Source organism: Danio rerio, chromosome 10, assembly GCF_049306965.1.
Source record: "Danio rerio strain Tuebingen ecotype United States chromosome 10, GRCz12tu, whole genome shotgun sequence".
In the NCBI taxonomy this organism is placed as follows: Eukaryota; Metazoa; Chordata; class Actinopteri; order Cypriniformes; family Danionidae; genus Danio; species Danio rerio.
In genome coordinates, this window is record NC_133185.1 from 6150911 (window position 1) to 6172006 (window position 21096).

Genomic DNA, 21096 nt, shown 5'->3' on the forward strand with positions numbered 1-21096 from the left:
AACATTTTGCCCTTTTAAACACAATATATCTGATTTTGAGAAACATTTAAAATGTTTTGGAACACTAAACATGTCAGGCTAAATGAATTATTGACTTCTGATGTCTTCATTTGTTTCAAAAACAGATTTTTTTACTATTTAAAACAGCATCTGTGGATATCTGTAGATGCTGAAAAAAAAACTAAAATCTTACACATACTTTAGAAACGGTATAGCAGAAAATTTTGGCGGTTTTAAAACCTTGACTTTTCTACACCGCTGTATACCTTGAAAACGGTTATCGACCAATGCTTAGTCCAGTGTAGAACAATTCCAGACACCAAGTAAAACGGTTCTGATGTTATGATAACCTTGGATAAAAATATCACAGCTTCATGGTATTGTGATTAGGTATGGGACGATAACCATTTTAAGGTATATTTAAAAAAGTCAAGGTATTAAAACTGCCAAAATTTTCTGCTATACCGTTTTTACGGTATTTATAAGGTTTGTTTTAGTATCAACAGTATCTTCAGCAGAAAAGATATCCAAGATGCCGTTTTAAACTGTAATGAAATCTGTGTTTAGAGAGCTTAACTTGCTACAATTTAAGAAAACACATACAATTATAAAAAATACAAGCAAATTAAGAACCAACACAAACAACTGAAGAAACCCACTGCATTTATTAAACGCATCGCATCAGTTTATTTAGGCTAATAATTTACAAAAGACAATGGAATCATGTAATCAGGATATTAAAATAAATTATTAATTTGAATTATTTAGCCTGACATGTTTACTGCTGGGCAACGCAGTGGCGCAGTAGGTAGTGCTGTCGCCTCACAGCAAGAAGGTCGCTGGTTCAAGCCTCTGCTCAGTGTGTGGCAACCCTTGGATTAATAAAGGGACTAAGCTGACAAGAAAATGAATGAATGAATGAATGTTTACTGCTCTAAAATGTTTTAAAAGTTTCTCAAAACAAAATATATTGAGTTCAAAGGGGAAAAAGTTTTAGTTTTTTACCCAGACATTTAAAAACAGAATATATTTTAGAGCAGTAATCATACCATCAGAATCTTACACCGGCCAATGCATATACTAGACTTGAACCTCGGTCTGCTTCACACCGCAACCTAAGTCAGCCACCGTTCATGCTGAGCTACTGAGCAAACCAGTCTTACTGGAAAAGCCATTCATATGGAGATAAGTACCATCCCGTAGTGTTCGTTTACACAGAAAATGCAGATAACATGTACCCACAAGTGCATATTTCTCAGTTCTCAAATAAGTAGCCCTGCACACATTTTTCCCAATTAAGCCAGTGTTGCCTTTATTTATAGTCCAGGTTACCCACCTTATTATGGACACAAGGGTGGCATTAATCTTCCATCCAACTCCCAAGTCAAGACCATTCAAGACATTGCCGAAAAGTTTCTCAGAGCCATTGGCCATCAGTCTAGTAGCACTTGGCTCCAAGTACCTATTGAAATGAAAGGCAGTTATTCACCAGCGATTTCAGCAGTGTATCTTCATTGTTGATATATTGAAATAGTTTGCCTTGTACCAAGTTTGGTAGTTATTTTGTTATATATATATATATATATATATATATATATAAAGTCAGAATTATTAGCCCCCTTCGATTTTTTTCTCTTTTTTAATTATTTCCCAAATAATGTTTAACAGAGCAAGGAAATTTTCACAATATGCCTGATAATATTTTTTCTTCCGTAGAAAGTCTAATTTGTTTTATTTTGGATAGAATAAAAGCAGTTTTGAATTTTTTTTAAACCATTTTAAGGACAAAATTATTAGCCCCTTTAAGCTATTTTTTAGTTTTCTTTTTGATAGTCTACAGAATAAACTATCAACAGTAACATAGTAACAAAACAAACTACAATAACTTCATCATGGCAATAATAAAATAAATCAGTAATTAGAAATGAGTTATTATAACTTAATATGTTTAGAAATGTGTTGAAAAAATCTTCTTTTCGTTAATCAGAAATTGGGGGGGAAAATGAACAGGGGGGCTAATAATTCTGACATCAGCTTTATATATGGGTGGCACATTTATTAAATCTGAAGCAACATTACAGCCATGAGGTAATTAGAGAGAGGTCTGGATGCAGACCTGGTGCAGTGCAATCTGACCTGCATCCAATGGCACTCGCAATTGAAATGTGAGATTTCAAAAATCGTACACAGCGGCCTCTGGTAGATTTGTAAAAACCCAAACTGAAAAAATACCTCCTGTGACATATTTGCCGCTCTTAAGAAATCTATATAGCGGTAAGTTTTCAGAATGAGCCTGAGTTTATGTCTGATTTTATGTTACGCTCTAATAAAAAAAGAGTTTAAAAAAACCAACACTGTTGTATAATCTGAATATTTACTAAAAGAGCCACAAAACTGGAAAAAAACTCAAATGTATTAACAAAACAACAATATGAAATACCCATTTTACATTAGTGTGTAACCTAGCTGTTGGTGAATGTAAAAAGTCTTCAAACAAAAAATGAATGGCTTCCCAAAATAAAACTGACTCTGAACTGCCAGTATTTCCATTAATACCGCACAAACTCATGCAAGGTTGCAACAAATTTGCATAATGGAAGTCTATAATTTATACTTGCTATTTGCAAACAACTTCTGCTTTGATAGAAGTTGGTTCTTGTTGTTGTAGAGTCAAAGAGATGCTGAATTTCTGCTCGGTTTGGTAAAATGACTCTTAAGCAATGGCATTGTGCATTCTAACTTGGTATCTTTTGCATTAGCATACACTTTTCCTGTCATCTTTATTAGTTTCCAATTTTGTACAGTGTTATTTTAGTATCATAGATATTAGCACATCAGTTTCATGTTCTCATGAAGTGTATTTACAGCACTCAGCAGTACAGTTTTGTTTAATAAGTGTTTTTGTAAGAAAGTGTCACACATTCTGTGAATTTGCAGTGAAAACCCCCCTTTTTGAACTTTTATTCGTTAGCCTGTACGCCCTTGTCCATTATTAAACCGTTATATTGCATAATGGGATTTGATGACTTGTTTCTGAAAATCTGTACATATTTTTTAAACCCAAAATTCATTTACAAGACTTGCTGTTGTTGTATGGATAATGTCACTTTATGTACAATGTTCAGACAACAACATCTAATATCTTATGTCACGTCGCTAACCAGCAGACTAAGGAACAGCTTTTTCCCCAGAGTTGACTCCCTTTTGAACTATGCCCCCCACTGACACTTTTGCCAGCCCCTCAACCGTTGCCTTGTACTTGTACATGTGTAATGACAATAAAGTTGAATCTAATCTAATCTAATCTTCTAAATGTATTTAATTAAAAAAGGTTTACGTATTTGTGCTGGAAAACCAGAAAAAAACACAATTTTGTTAACAGAAAAAAAATATATATAATATCAATCTATCTATCCATCCATCCATCCATCCATCCATCCATCTATATATATATATATATATATATATATATATATATATATATATATATATATATATATATATAAAGCATATTAAATATATATATATATATATATATATATATATTTATATATATATATATATATATATATATATATATATATATATATATATAATATTATAATAATATATAATATAAAAATATATATATATATATATATATATAATATAAAGCATAATATATCCTTTATAATATATATATTTATATATATATATATATATATATATATATATATATATATATATATATATATATATATATATATATATATATATATAAAGCATAATATTAAAATTATTTGACTAACTTTCAGCACACCTTTTAACTACTTACAATTATAATCATCTAATAAACACATAATAATCATCTGGATATATCTGGGCATAGCTGAATAGAAAGAGTTCAGAGTAAATTCGTACGAATTAGCCACTTAACTGACAAAATGTAAAGCAGTTACGTTTCCTCATGAGATCAGACTGGTCTGATCTTAAAAACGACTCACTGAATGTTTCTTTGAAGGATAAGTGTTAAGCACAACATAAAATAATAACACAATGCTAGCAGCTGTACACACAAATACACACCCAGGTTCCTGATCAGCACTCTGTACCTGAGCCCAGGTATGGAAATCAGTATCGGTAACATAAAAAAGGGACACCCAGGACTTTGTAATAGTTTACAAATTTGGACTGAATGCTACCTGCTTAACGTTTCTCATATAAATATCTAATAACCACATACAGAACATATGCTGTCCTAGTTACATCTCTGTTTGGCTTCAAGTGTCAACTGTCGAAATGTTTCTGTCAGTTGTTTGTGTGCAAAGCTCAGAAAAAGGAAGTGCAGAGGATGTGGCCATCCGGCTGACCGAATATGAATGCGAATATGAATATGACTGACAGATCTACACAGAACGAGCACTGACTCATAACCCATGTGCATCAGTTGTTGCCTATTTGAGTATTTTGTAATCAGATTTGGCAACTTTCTCATTATGGCTGCAACGTTTTTGGTCGTTGCGAAAAAAATAAATAAGTAAGGCAGACAGTCGGTCACTTGCAATGTTGTTCCTCATTATCGTTTCACCGCTAAATATAACAAGCATGGCCATTGTGTTCGACTTGGGGTGTTGTGGAGGGATTTTGTCAGACAGCATTTTGTTTGTAAAACTCAATTTTAGCAAAAGATGAGCAGAAAAGGGCCACACTGTCTGATAACAGAAACCATAAAATGTAAATGAGAACAGTTTTCACTATATATAAGGCTGTATTAAAAGACAAATAGGCTGAAATACAAGGAGATGATACCATGTGATTGTGTGATGAATATGCTAATTAGAGCATGACGTCATCTAATGTAATTAAGTGACTTTTTTTCTGGTGCCAATTCGTAACTTTTTGATTAAGAGTCTAATTCATATAAATTTGGACGATCTCATTCATACAATTGAGTATGATTTGCTCATCTCCTAATGATGGTTGGGTTTAGGGGTGGGGTTTGGTGCCACACCTCCTTTTAAAAATCGGCTGCAACCAAAATCGCCTACTAATTGAGTAATCTGCAGGCACAGGATGTTAAAGGGCCACGAAACCCCCTCGTTTCAGCAGGGTGTTTTCACACCTCTACTTTGGAAAAAGTCAGAAAAGTGGGCGTGTCCAGCTCTGTTTAGGGCGGAGTGTCGGAGGAACTAAAGTGGGATGGTGTGGGAGTGTCTATTTGGGCACAAGCGAGTTTCAGTCAAAACACACACACACACACACACACACACACGGGAGAAAGTGATGGTGTTTACATGGACATCTGTAGTCGAATTATTTGCCAAATTATTAAATGGTGCACTTTAACTGCAGTTTGGCTCTTTCATTCAGGGAATTCATTCATGCCCCTCGCGACCAACGAGATATTTGATTCGAGGAGCTGCTCTAAGCGTGTATTTTTCATGCAATGTTTGATACCGCACGGCAAATGAGAGAAAAAAACCCTCAGCATTTCCCGGAAACTTAGATGCACACAGCAGGTAGTGTCAGAAAGCCGCGTGTGTTATTTCAGTCACAAAATGCGGTGAAAATCCTACACGAGGTTAAAGTTTGGTTGTGGTGCTAACATGTTTACACTCGGTGCAATAGTTTGTATGATACGAACTAACTGAATAAACAAAGAGCACTGGTCGCTCACTTACCAAATCTGTAGAGACAGGACAATCACCAGCAACTAGAGCCGCGTCTTTATTAAGAGGAGACTACAAGCGAATCCAGATCTCAGCGTTTGCAGATGAGAACAGCTCTCAGGTAAACAATGTTCCTCCTTAGACACGTTAGTTATTGTTGTCGAGCGTCGCGTACACTGTTAATCCACGCATGACTCCAGCTGAGCTCTCACAGAGAGAAAATGAAAACAAATCTTAACTGCAGCAAACTATAAAAGTTTCACGCTTGTTTTGCCAATATAACGTGGCGTGTCTGTCGTCTAAACACTGTGACAGTAATGAATATTAATGAAGTTGCACAATAGAGCGCGCTGATTGGTTTGAACCAAGCTTTACTCATGCATTAATGCAGCACACTCTGAGACGTAATAAGACACGCTCTGGCACAGACGTCCAGTCTGCACGCTGGAATACACGCTATTATGTCATGGCCGTGACGCAGCTTCAAAAATTTGTTTCAAACCGGAAGTACGAATTTGCTTAAAATAACGCAAAAACAACCAATTTACACTTTTTAGTGAAATATAGGTGTCCTAATAATGTTTATAGCAGTGTGGGACACATATACGACTGTCAACAGCTCAAAAAATGTGTTTTGGTGTTTCGTGACCCTTTAACATGACATCATATTGACGTTGTACCCTAACGTACCCCGACATCGTGGGGACGTTGAATAATTCGTTGAACACGAATTATTTAGCCAGGGGTATATTTGGCTGCATTTTTTAAGCAAACGTTTCGGGCGGTATAATGCCGTTCCTTTGCACGCTTACCGGCTGACCGCTTACCTCCGTGTGGAGGGCTTTCCTGCCGCAACTAGTTTGTCCAGTTAGCTCGTTGTGTACTTCGGCGGACTTGAGACACAGAAAGGAGTTGTCCACGACGACGGCCAGATTTGTGTCCAGGGAAGAGCGGTTCCAGAAATCAGGTAAGACAAAAAATGAATCCAAAAAATAAAATGAACGAGTGAACAACAGGGTGAGAATGTGGTAAAATCTGAAAATGTGGTAAAATCAGACGAGGGCTTTTCTTTTTCTGGACTGCTTTTGTAAATCGTTGGTTGGGTTTAGGGAAGTAATTGGGTGGGCGGGTCAATCGGTAAAATTGGTTGGGTTTAGGGAAGGAGGAGGGTGGGTCAGTCAATTGGCTGGTCGCCCAGTCAATAATTCAGTCAGTCAGTCAGACGGTCGATCGACAGCAGCCTCTGGTGGGTTTACGAAAATAGCGCAGGCGCGAACGGCACTGACAAGAGACATTTGAGTTACTAAAAAGCGCACACAGCAATTCGCGAAAACAAAAACTGCAAAAATACGTACCTCCTGGGACGTATTTCGTGGTCTCCAGAAAAGTCCACGGGACTATGTTTTCAGAATGATGGAAAAAATGCTAGATTCCACACAATTGATTTGTGTTGGGAAAACATGAAGGAATTGAGTTAACCTATTAATTTTTTACAAATTTAAGTGGATTAAACTTAAAACAATTAAGTTGTCTCCAAAACGACTTAATAAAGTTCAGCTCATTTTATATATGTAGACTGAACAAACAGCAAAGGGAATTTTTTGAGTCTATTTACAGTAAGTATCATGGTACTGTAGTGCGTTTAGTTACGATAAGTATTATGATACTGTAATGTATTTAATACAGCATCATATAACTAAATTCTTCTTTAAATTGCAAATGAGCAAGCAGTCCCTCCACATAAAAAAGCCTTTATCACACGTCAAATCAATTCGAAACCTGACAGGAGGCTCAACATTAGATGCAGTTGACATTTACGTTGAGGTTTTTCATTTTTGCACTTCTGTTTTCAAATCATGCGCGAGTCTGCAGAAGTATAAAGGAAACCACATCAGATGAGCAGAAGCTGTCTGCTGTCCTCTCACTTACCCGACAACACATAACTGTCTTATGCACACACGCACACACACACACACACACACACACACACAAACACGCATATTCACAGGCACGAACGTCACTACTAAATCAAAAACAAAGTAACCTCTATTTTGAAAGGAAATGTGTCGTATCACAAGCTGTTTAGGCTCTGAACTGAAATCCATGAGCTTCTCTGTTGTGAAAAACTAAAGCGGCCCCAATGTTGTAAAGTGAAACAAATTATGAGCATGTATGAACTTGACCACATTTTTTTTCTTCTTGGAAAAAAACAAGCGTACGTTCTTCAGTGAGTACGTTAAATTCACCTTAGCGAAGTGAACTAGATGAGTGTCTCAAATGTACTTCTGAGAAAACATTTGAGCAGGATGTTTGACTAATGTTGACACATTTTGCTTTTAGATGTTATGATAAAAGATTTACTGAAGCAAAGACACATTTATCAAAGACATGTTAAAATACAATGACCTGAAAAAAATAAGTAAAAAATATGAAAGTATGAAGCGTGTGTGTACCTTAATGTTTCAAAAATGTAAATATGAAAGTTAAATATTAATTTACATTTCTATTAAAAAAAATTGCTATCTTGGCCTGCTTACATAGGATTTAAGTTTAAATTAGATAATTTAATTACATAATAATTACATAATTATAATAATTACTTTAAATAATTACTTGAAATATGGTTTAAGCACAAACTAAAATATATGATATATTAAAACAAAATTATTTAAAAATATATATTAAAAGTTATTACACTTATTTAAAATTATAAGCACTTAAGAGCTAATAATAACCATGTTTTTATTTATTTCAATTTATTATTTACCATACATTGCTTCTAAATACACCATTCAGGCAGGTAGCTACAATTAAGTGTTTGTTTATTTTTTTGCAATGGGATGTAAGCTACATGTTAGCTATGGGATGAATGTAAAAAATGGCTATTTCTACTGAAACAAAGAAAGACAGTGTGAATCAATCTTAATTTAATTGAGTTGGGGCAGAAGACACGTCAGTTTAAGTTGACGACAGGACGCTTGCTACACAAATGAACGAATAAATACTCACAAACGAAGTCTAGTGAAGAAACACACACGTATCGACCATCATTAAACCTCGACGCGGATCAGATTTATATTAACAGAAGAAGAAGAAGGGCTCCTTACCATGTCAGACTAGCTTTCTGGTGCACTTCGTTTCTGCCAATGTCTGTCGTCTTGTAAAACAATACAAGCAGAACGCTAATGGTACAGACCGTCCAGTGTTTGCGTGAAAGCCGCATTTCGCGCGTTTATCTTGATTAATTGTTTAGAAATGATAAGAAAATGAACATCATAACCACCCATCTCATCTGAACACAAGAACCAACACCGCCTCTCTCTCTCTCTCTCTCTCTCTCTCTCTCTCTCACACACACACACACACACTCTCGCTTTCTCTCTGACTGACACGCAAATGAGCCAATAACTATAAGCTACAGTTGAGGTCTGAATTATTAGCCTTCTTGTATATTTTAGCCAATCTCTGTTTGACAGGATGACTTTTTTCAACATATTTCTAACAATAATATTTTAATAACTAATTTCTAAATAACTAATGATGACAGTAACTATTTTTCAAGATAGTATTCAGCTTAAATAGCAATTTAAAGGCTTAACTAGGTTAATTAGCCAGTCATTGTATATCGATGATTTGTTCCGTAGGAAACAAAATTGCTACCTAACACTGACCTTAATGTTTTTTGTAAAAAAAAAAAAAAAAAAAAAAAAAAAAAGTTGAATTAAAACGTGTTTTTATTCTAGCTAAAATAAAACAAAAGACCTTCTCCAGAAAAAAAAATATATAGGAAATACTTTGAAAAATTCCTTGTTCTGTTAAAAAATCACAGGAGGGCTAATAATTTTGGTTTGGTTTATATATATATATATATATATATATATATATATATATATATATATATATATATATATATATATATATATATATATATATATATATATATATATTTTTTTTTTTTTTTTTTTTTTTTTTTTTTTTTGATTTTCAGTATTTAAAATGAGAAAGAACAACATTGCAAACCCAAACCCATACCAATCCAACAGCGGGATAGTGCTCACATTAGCCGAAAATTAACAAATATACAATGGTACATGTAAGTTTAAATACAAATACAAAGAAATATTAATAATAGCAATAAATAAAAATAAAAGCAAATAAATAATAAACAAATAAATACATTTTACAAACATATAACCATACGTACCATATGTACAACAAAACCAAATTATTTGAGATCTTCCACATAATCAATAAAAGGTTGCCACACCTTTAAAAAAAATCCCCTTCGACCCTCCTAATGAAAACCTGATTTTTTCCAAATAAAGACATAGTTTCTCTAATCCACTGAGCATGAGTGGGAGGATGAGAATTCTTCCATTTCAGCAAAACAGCCCTACGTGCCAATAAAGTCGAAAAAGCAATGATTTTACACTCTGAAGAAGGCAATTGTATTTCCTCTGAAGTAAAAGCAGAGCTAATAATTTTGACTTCAACTGTGTTCATTCATTGATTTTCCTTCAGCTAAGTTTCTTATTTATCAAGGGTCGCCACAGTGGAGTGAACAGCAGATTAAGCAGCAGATGCCCTCCCAGCCGGTCTATCTGTCTGTCTGTCTTTCTCCATCCATCCATCCATATGCTTTAACCCCAAATACAGAAAATGAAACTAGTAATGACTATGTCTGTTGTAAGTCTGATGTTTATATCACACGTTTTAATGTATAATATGAGTGCATGTTTAATAAACATTTCTGCATTGGTAATATTTATACGTAATAGCATTTAATGTAATGTAATGTAATGTAATGTAATGTAATGTGTATTTATATAGCGCATTTATTGTGTATGGCAATACACCCAAAGCGCTTCACAATCATGAGGGGGGGTCTCTCCACACCACCACCAGTGTGCAGCATCCACTTGGATGATGCGACGGCTGCCACAGGACAACGGCGCCAGTGCGTTCACCACACACCAGCTATTGGTGGAGTGGAGGGACAGTGATAGAGCCAATTCGGTGGAGAGGGGATGATTGGGAGGCCATGATCGTAAGGGCCGATAGAGGGACTTTGGCCAGGACACCGGGGTTACACCCCTGCTCTTTCACGAGAAGTGCCTTGGGATTTTTAATGACCACAGAGAGTCAGGACCTCGGTTTAACGTCTCATCCGAAAGACGGACTTTATTTACTGTAAATACAGTTTTTCTCAGTGGCTTTGATGCATTTCTCACAACACTATTCACATTTGCACAGCAGTTAATGCACTTGTCCAAACAATTAGTGATTTGTGCACATCATAGTAGCAGTTTCTCATTCCTTCCAACAAATTGCGAATGCTTTTGGACATGCATCAATTGTTGTCATACAACTCTCTGCTGCTTGATAACGTTTGCTTATGTCATGTCTGTCAAAACGAACTAAACTTGTGAATGCTGAATAGTCATTCCATATAAAACTAATAGTCTTCATTTCAATACTTGAGTCATTACATATTACAGTTTTTCTCGATTGCTTGGATGCAGTTGTCAACTGAAACTCCACATTTTCAAAACAGTTAACACACAGGCCTAAACAGCGGCACTCATGGTCAAAATGACTCATTTTGCTTGCAAAAGGCACATATCGTGTCAAAACATTTAACATATGCAACAAAAGCTAGTTTTACCTTCAAACTACACAACTTGCAAACAAGTATATGAGCTCTTTCAATTAATCATTACACAATGGACAACAAAATACAAAATACAGAACTCAAAATGCACCACCATTGCTTGCCATTGTAGCTTATAGCCAATGGCATTTGTTGTCTCTATTTGGGCTGTCAAATTCGCCTTTTTGCAAAGAATTTGATCAAGAATAAGATGTGCTTTGATTGAATATATATTGAATATATATATTGAATTCATGACATTTTTCAAAAACACATGTAAACTACAGTTTTTCTAGTTTGCTTTGAGCTGGTTAAAGAAACTAGGTTCCTCTTCATTTTCATTATCACTATCCCAGCAGAGCAGAGGACCGGTCTTGCAAATGTGTAAACCCTTTCTCATTGGGTTGACACATTTTCCCCACCATTTTTCCAAACAGTTAACACAGATGTCATTCAAGCAGTCCAAACTCCATTGTTTTAGTTTTGGTAACCAAACAGAATCCATATATTCCTAATTATTAAAAACTACCAACATCAGTATGAAATCACTGAAGCACCGGTTTGACACTCCTTCACACAAATCTTCAATAAGCCATCATTCTGCAAACCTTATAAAAACGATGGAAGGTCTGTGTTGTTCTGTGCCAGCATTGATGGAGGAGGTCAATATGGCTATGTCCTATACTCCCAATAGATTTGACTGTATATTAGTTTACATGTGTTTTCTCTAATACTTACAGTATTTTATTACTTTTGTCTGTTTTTTTATATACAGTATTTCAGTTTTCAGCCACAGTTTGAAAAATGTCATGAATTCAATATATATTCAATCAAAGCACATCTTATTCTTGATCCAATTCTTTGCAAAAAGGCAAATTTGACAGCCCAAATAAAGACAACAAATGCCATTGGCTATAAGCTACAGTGGCAAGCAATGGTGGTGCATTTTGAGTTCTGTATTTTGTATTTTGTTGTGCATTGTGTAATGATTAATTGAAAGAGCTCTTATACTTGTTTGCAAGTTGTGTAGTTTGAAGGTAAAACTAGCTTTTGTTGCATATGTTAAATGTTTTGACATGATATGTGCCTTTTGCAAGCAAAATGTGTCCTTTTGACCATGAGTGCCGCTGTTTAGGCCTGTGTGTTAACTGTTTTGAAAATGTGGAGTTTCAGTTGACAACTGCATCCAAGCAATCGAGAAAAACTGTATTATACAGTCAAAACTATTGGGAGTATAGGACATAGTCATATTGACCTCCTCCATCAATGCTGGCACAGAACAACACAGACCTTCCATCGTTTATATAAGGTTTGCAGAATGATGGCTAATTGAAGATTTGTGTGAAGGAGTGTCAAACCGGTGCTTCAGTGATTTCATACTGATGTTGGTAGTTTTTAATAATTAGGAACAGATGGATTCTGTTTGGTTACCAAAACTAAAACAATGGAGTTTGGACTGCTTGAATGCCATCTGTGTTAACTGTTTGGAAAAATGGTAGGGAAAATGTGTCAACCCAATGAGAAAGGGTTTACACATTTGCAAGACCTGTCCTCTGCTCTGCTGGGATAGTGATAATGAAAATGAAGAGGAACCTAGTTTCTTTAACCAGCTCACTGTAAATGTTGCACTAGTTGTACAAATCTGTCAAACAAACTTTATAAAAAAATCTTTACATCTTTTTTTTTTCCAAAAAATTCTTCTAAATTTAATAATTTTATGGATGATTTACAGACCTGTGAATGTTGTAGGTTCAGTTCCAATACTGCAGTATTGTTTACAGTTGTGCACAGCTCTACACAAAGGGAGCTTATTGTGAATAAGGGTGTATTCTTTTGCACAATGCTGTGAATAAATTAGAATCATAAAGAGCATCTGCAGTACAAATGTGCAACATGCATATTCAGTGTCTTGTACTCAGATACCTTACCAAATGCAGTGATGTCTAACTTTACTGTAGTTTCCAAATGGCTGTGCATATAGGGCATTTTTCAGGAAGTGTCACCAAAATCTGACTTTTTTTTGCATTGGAAAAAATTAACAGAGTAAACTGTCATAATGAAAACATGACACAGCTATTTGACTATCTTGTTCATAAACAATGGGGTCAGGACTTTTCATCTTGATCACACTTGCATTGTCATAAATACTTGCTTTTGAGGAATGATCCATTTTGAGCAAGTGACACACTTTTGCAGGTTATCAGCTGATAATGAATTAACTGTTGTGCAAATGTAAATAGTGTTGTGAGAAATACACCAAAAGCCACTGAGAAAAACTGTAATCTGATTCATTATTGTTGTGCAAGTTCAGATTTTTAAAAATGTTACAAAGCACATATTAAAAAAGCATACATGGACATACACTTCTGATAAGCTAAACCAAAATACATAATTACATAATTATTAGTTACACAAATTAGGCTACTCAATTGCTTTGCAGTGCTCATAAAAAATAAACAGGAGAAAGGAAATTTGCTTAAATCTGTTCCGATATAAAACGTTTACGTTTAACATAAGAGTAACGCACACCACAAGACTTTATACTTGAATGAACAGTCTGCATTGAGCAAAGTGAATCCGATCTTCTGATCCATTCATCCAAAAATATTCCCCGAGTGTTCTTACATGTTCAGGCCAGCAGGTGACGACTATGTGCTAAGAATTTTCCTCATGATATTAACTGTCTAATCCGTTTTAAATATGTGAATGTGTTGTTTTCTACTTACAATGTTCTGTTTTTCTACTCAGTTTTAAAATTGTGTAGACTACAGAAGTTGTCATTTTTGTACCAAAAATGTTGTCTGTCAGCCATACTGAACAATAATCATTATAAAATTATATATATATATATATATATATATATATATATATATATATATATATATATATATATATATATATATATATATATATATATATATATATTTTTTTTTTTTTTTTTTTTTGCCACTATCATTTTAACAACTAGGGTATTACATACATTTGTTAAGTCATATAAGTGTGGAAAAATCTTTAAATGTTTATTTATCTATCTTTAGTTAATAGCCTATGTTTATTCACTCATTTATTGTCCTACAGCGTAGTCGTTTTATTCATGAACCGCCAACTTATCCAGCATATGTTTTACATAGCGAATGACCTTCCAGCTGCAACCCAGTACTGGGAAATACCCATACACTCTCATTCTCATTCCACACATTATCACGTGGTAACACACTCCTGAGCTCATGTATCGATTACACTGGTCTGACTGAACACTGAACATGAACAAAACAAGCACAGAAAATAAAGGTAAATAACCGACGTTTCTTTGAGCAGGGTGTCTCTGCATTTAATCTTCACTCATGCTTATAAAAGTCTGCCGTGTGTCAAACTGATTTTCTCACTTTTGAGCCGTATCAGTGAAGTTGACTGAACTTCACGCGACGACGTCATTGGTTAGCAAAGCAACCTAGCAACATACTTTCGGAAGTTATAATAAAGAGGTACATTGAGGAGTTTATTTACTGGACCTCTGGCGAAATTGTATTTATAGCTAATATGAGGAATTTTGGAGGAGTTTAATTTTAATTTTGCGTTTTTAACAAGGTTTATAGATGTTGCCAAAACAGCTGGTTACATCTGACGTTATTTAATATACGTTTAACGTTATTGTAACGTTATCCCATGACGTTGAAATGATGTTGTTCATTTATTTGCTCATTGCTGGTGTGTTAAGATGTATAGTATATTTGTATTAACTGCTATGGCATTTTTATTAACTTATATTTATTAATCAACATCAATTACAATTAGTATTTTAATTCTTTACATTTCTTTCTTTCTGATTTATTAGAATACTGTATAGGACTGTTTCTCAAACTTTTTTCTCCAAGTACCACCATAATGACCAATAATGAAATACAGGAGCGTAACAGGTCTAATTAATGAGCTACAGTTCAAAAACGTGGCAGATTAATTCTTATTATTATGAGTATTTTATTATTGTCAGCCACTTTAAACATTATAAATAGTTTGAACATTAACACTGCACTGTGCTTACAGGTAAAAAAATAAATAAAATGTCAACGTTTAAATTAAAATGTGCTTTTAAAAGGTAATTGAAAATTGCACTGTTCTTAAAAAGTAAAAAGAAAACTGCTGTGCTTAAATGTAAAGCGTTATCATAAAGTTGCCTATTCATCAAAACCTAGTAATGTTGCTTGGACCTCATAAATATAGGCATTTTTTGCTATTTCTGCGCAGAATTGTGCTAAAAATCTGCGGATTTATACAGAATTATTTTGGAAATGTCATAACTAAATGAAATAAAAAGTAATACATTTTTAACTTTTATTTAATGTTTACAATGCAAATCCGATCCACTTTATTTGGTAAACCAAGCAAGTCTCTTTTATAATATATCTACTAAAAGACAGAAAATATTACTTTACAAACTGTATTGTTCATATATCATATGAATATTTTCATAATAGTCAATAATACTACTGTAATTAATAAAAAAATGAATGAGTATAAGTTTACACACATTTACAAAAGTAATTAAACAGAATCAATGATGGACTAAAAATCTGCGTAATTTTGTGCGCGCAGATTCTGTGTGGGCCTAGCTATATGTAGTGGTGGGCAAAGCGAGGCTTCGTGAAACACTGAAACTATCGAAGCAAATGTGTCGAAGCTTCGAAACGTTTCGAAACACCACTCTACGGTGACACCTAGTGGTCATTTTATTTGTATTTCACTGAAACAGCTTCAGCAAAGAACAGTTGAGCAAATTGATGTATTAAACCCCACTTTGTAGCCTTGAATCATCAGATGGTTTAGTCGAGCGGTTAGAGTACATGACTACCATGCGGGAAAAATGGGTTCGAATCCAGACTGTCAGAAGTGTGTTGAAATGCTTTAATACCAGTTGGTAATGCTTTGTTATGGTATCGTTTTGTTTCAACATTGCTCTGACATACGAATAAACATTTGTAAATAAATTTGTATTTTGTTCATATAACAGGGTTGTTACTAGATCAGATACAGTTGTGGCCAGAAGTTAACAATAATTATTTATATTATTAATTAAATTTCCTATTGTATTTTATTAACGTCTATCCAAAACCTAAACCCATCACAGTACTGTAAAAATATGAATTATTGTTTTACAGTGTTACAAAAATGATGCTAAATTGATGGTGTATCCGCAGCTGTATCCTATCTAGGCTACACCATAAAACAGTAACATGATTAAAATACATAAAATCATGATTTTGGAGTATTTGTAATAGTCGAGATTCGAACCCAAAATAAATTCGAAATACAGTTCCAAAGTGCACACGCACGGTCCACTAGACCATACAAGTCGAAGACTTAACAAAGATCATGCCAGTGAAATGCAGATTCTCCGGGTCTTGAAACGCCTCTGAAATGATCGATGCTTTGAATCGCTTTTGTCACGTGACCAAGTGTTTCAAAACACTTTAGTCACGTGACCTGGGTGTTTCGGTTCATGCTTCGGTACAGTGTTTCGAAACACTTGCGCTTCGGGATCTCGACACTGTGTCGAAACGTCAGTTTCACGTCAGCCATCCCTAGCTATATGTCACTATATTCATATAACTCTTTTTGATAAATTTTGAAATGTATGATACATGTATCTATGACTTATTTATATATCTTTGAAATCTAAACATTAACTTGTATTTTAGATTTATGAACTGGATTTACATATTTAAATTAGAAATTAGATCTGCTTACTGGATGTTAGAGTAGGCTATTTGTGTCAGAAAAGTTTTTTATAAAGTTTGACCGATTCACGATTTTGATTTTGATTTTTTTTTTTTTTATTGTGTTACTAGTCTTCTCAAAACATTACAACAACATGACTGAAGTAACATTCTCTTTATAAGTAACTTGAAAAACCATCTGGTTAAGGAACATTGTATTTTTAATGGCCATGTCATACAAAAATCGGTCAAGGTGTAAATAAATGTAAAACAAATTCACGAGTTGAATATCGTTGCAGAAGACTTGAATAAGAAATATTTGTGTAAGTATTGCAGTTGCAGGAATACAGAGGTATTTTTTGCAAGTTTTGCTGAGCCTAGGAAAGATTGGCTGTCAGCTCGGCTTTGACTTTGTCTTCTGATTGAATGACAGGTTGTAATGCTGCTGCCTTTTTCTTAAAAAGATACAATGAAAGTAAAGGACTGAATATGGAAACTGTAAAGCCTCATTTAACCCAATGCGGGCTATTGTGGACGTATAGCAGGAGCAAATACAAGCACCAGATGTGTGTCTAATATAAAATAATATATTTAATCTATTTTTCTTTTCCCCCTTTTAAATACCGATCGTTTGATGCGATCATTAATGAACTACGTCCTGAATCGTGGCTGGGCTGTGCCGGTATGTGTATAGAAACCTGTTTAGAATTCTAAAATCCATGGCGCTGCGTGGTGCTGCGCGTCGCGTCGCCGAGAGGCGCTTCTGGTGTGCTTCCTGCTTCATTCAGAGAGTGAACCAAGGCGCATTGGTGCCATTATAATGTATTAAATGTATATTTTAAAAAAATCGCGATTCTCGATTTAATATAAAATTAAATCGTCATCAAAACGTAAATTCGAGTTAATCGAAAAAATCGGAAAAATCGCCCAGCCCTATTTTCATCCATGCTGACTCTTACGCCTTCAGTAGAGACAGGATGAGATGACAGAGGCTGTGCTATCAGCTAATATGTTGCTGACATTGGTTTTTATGTATGGGTGATATATTGTATCATGAAAAATTATTGTCCATACGTTTAAGTCGATATATTGATTATTATGACAGGCCTATTAATGACCAAACAGGTTGGCCTCTCACATGGGATGCAGCATTCCTACACCTTTATTTCAGGGCATGGAGTTTCAGCAAATGATTTAAGTCGGGTGTGTTTGATCAACAGTCTTAAAATATACTATTGGTGTGCGTGCAGAAACAGGCTTGAGTAACTGCCATTATAATGTGGCAAAACTTCCCTAAAACTTGTCACTGCTTGTAGCTTTTATGATTCTTGAAGCAAATATAGCCTCTTTGTATGTTTAACTCCAAACTTTAGCGTGTGTACTGTGACATTGGGAGTCATTTGGAAAACAAACCAATGTGTCCCTATGTAGCTCTGTGTACATAGGGAACTTAAGGAGAGAGAGAGAGAGAGAAAGATTTCAAAAGTTTTTCATCGACACTGAAACAACATGCTACGATAAAGTTAAGACATATATATTTCTATATCTAACTCATAAAAACTAAATATTTAAGACAAATCAAGGCAAGGCAAAGCACGTTTATTTCTATAGCAAATTTCATACACAGTGGCAATTCAAAGTGCTTTGCATAAACAGGAATAAAAAAAGAAAAGTATAAGAAAAATCATTGCTGCAATCAAATATGATTGTATGATTCAGCATAGCGTGAACTTACCTGATATCAGGCCCGGATTGGCTAATCGGGAGGACCGGGAGAATTCCCGGTGAGCCGGTCAGTTTTTTGGCCGCGAGGGCCGGTGTCCCTAGCTCCAGAATCTGTAGCTCTTAGCAGTTACACTTTTTAAATTAATTAATTTATTTACTTGACCAGTCTTCTTATTCATTGTTTTACCGTAGCTCTGCTCTTTTTATCTATTTTCTCGTAGCCTCGTGAACATGATGCTGCCTGCAGGTTAATGATGATATAACTCGGATGAGTCACCATTCAACGTACAACTGTTGTGGTCCAGTGGTTAGCACATTAGTTTACAATGCCGCCGACCCGGGTTTGATCCTCGTCTGAGCAATTTTTTATTTTTATTTTTATTGTTAAGACATACAATACTGTTAGGGTTGTTGAACATTTGAAGTTCTAAAGCAGCTGTTTTCTCAAAAAAGACGTGATAGTGTCATTAGAAACTGAATTGGAAATGACCTTATTTTAATATAGTCAGTCGTGAACTGAGGTGGGCCGGTCTGAGGCTTGAAACTCCACGGCTGAAAAGGAGTCCCACTCCGGCCCTGCCTGATATGAAATGAGAACTGCAGAGTCGAGCATTTTTAATTAGGCCCTCACTCCATTCAGCTCCCTTTTAGCCAAAGACGTCTGCGGTTGGCATTAAAAGCAGTGTGGTGTACGGTAAAAGGCTAAAAGCTAAGTTTTCGAATTTGGCATCCTACCGCACAACACCACATGTTTGCTATTGCAACCAATCTTTTTTTGCATTCGGGAACCCACGTGACGTCATGTGTGACGTAGGTTGGTAATTCCTCTATATTTTCTCACAATTTTATTATTAAAAGCTCTTTGTTTCGGACTAAGAAACTGTGCCATAAATGTTGAAGATTTGGGATTTTAGCTGATATTGATAGGACAGTAACTAAAAAACAACATTACCCACAAACTGTGAAAGGAGCTCCACATGAGAAGCTGCTGTTACCATGGAAACAAATATTGCGTCATAAGCGCTTGCCATCCTGCGAAGCCTCGTGTTGCAATTAGACTCGATCTCTACATCAGCAGCTGCATGCATTTAAATATCCAGCCGTAAACGCACATTATTTTTGGCTCTTTTAACCGAGTCAGTCGTTTCATACAGCGATGCGCTTCACACACTGACTTGCGTGGGCGTAGTGTTCATGGTGTATTGCTGCGCATTAGAGTCACTGACGGATCAATGTGGAAAGAGAGGCTCATGGGAAGGTACTGATGGTGAATGCCAGTGGGTGTGCGGTGGTTGCCATGGTTACATTCTCCTCAGGTCTTGGGTGTGATGATGATGTCAGCCAGCATGCTGGGCTGTCTCTCTTTCTCTCTCTCTCTCTGCCGCTCGCTCGCTCAATGAGTCAGTCAGGCTGCACTGGAGCAGCAGTTCATTCCTTCTTCTCTCGAGTTCTCTCTATTTTTGCTTCAGATCTCAATGTGACGAGCGAGCGAGGTAGGCATGGATTTGCATCTTTTCTCCATTGTGTCCTGCTTTAATGCAGTGAAAGCTTCGGGGCAAGAGCGGCTCTCTGTATTGTGATTGTTTAAGTGGATTTATTGCGTCAGTGAATGTTTATTGGGGGATTCTGTCATGAGGCAGATTGATATTTGGAGGACGATGATCAATAGAAAGTGCACGGATCGTTAGAAACGTCTGTTTGTTGTCTCAGAGAAGTGCTCGTGTCCTATCATCCATGATACACCTACGTCAATAAAACATTATTGGTGTTTGGAGCAAAGGTTATAGTTAAACAGAAAGCATCATGGGATTTTTCAAGATTGCAGGCTGTAAGTTTTACATTTCGTAACAGGTATGGATGACGTGCAGAGTTGCGCGTGTGGAGATGATTCATACGCTGCTAATGATGGGCTCAATAGATCATGCGCTTTCTCTTTCACTGTTTGTTTTGATAATGGGAGATGGAGGCAGTTTACGGCGACTGAATTGCTGTTGCGTTTTATGCTGACCTTCCTCACATCAAACATCAACAATACAGGGTCCCGGGTCAAACATGAAAAGGGGGTTTCAAGCATTATTTAAAGTGTATTATGGTTTATATTTTTCTTTACGTTAGCATGTGGACATTAGGTATGGGCTGGTGTAAGATTCTGGCCGTATGATAACCTTGGATAAAAATATCATGGTTTCACGGTATTGTGATTACTGTTAAAATATATATTTTTTAAATGTCTGGGTTAAAAACAAAAACTTTTTTCCCCCTTGAACACAAAATATTTAGTTTTTTGAAAGGCTTCTAAGACTTTATTAATATTTATAAAATAGTAAACACGTCAGGCTAAATAATTCAAATGAATAAT

At 35.3% G+C, this 21096-nt stretch overlaps 2 protein-coding genes across 6 annotated transcripts in view; one reads left to right on the plus strand and one right to left on the minus strand.

Moving 5' to 3' along the window:
- Positions 1-20280, minus strand: part of st8sia4 (ST8 alpha-N-acetyl-neuraminide alpha-2,8-sialyltransferase 4) — a 28633-nt gene extending 8353 nt beyond the window's left edge. Inside the window, exons 1-2 of one of the 2 annotated variants that reach the window (XM_068223798.2) lie at positions 19690-20280; positions 1337-1462 (exon numbers count right to left, since the gene is read on the minus strand). In XM_068223798.2, coding sequence (XP_068079899.1) covers positions 1337-1434 — 98 coding nt within the window. In that variant the 5' untranslated portion in view covers positions 1435-1462; positions 19690-20280. 2 annotated transcript variants of the gene reach the window in all.
- pam (peptidylglycine alpha-amidating monooxygenase) overlaps positions 14526-21096 on the plus strand; it is a 97858-nt gene continuing 91287 nt past the window's right edge. For 2 of the 4 annotated variants that reach the window (XM_694344.6, XM_068223889.1), the window contains exon 1: positions 14526-14589. The gene's annotated coding sequence lies outside the window, so the exon portion shown is untranslated. Of the gene's footprint in view, positions 14590-20132; positions 20231-21096 lie in introns of those variants that run through there. The other 2 variants (XM_005155504.5, XM_009305106.4) reach the window with 1 other exon arrangement.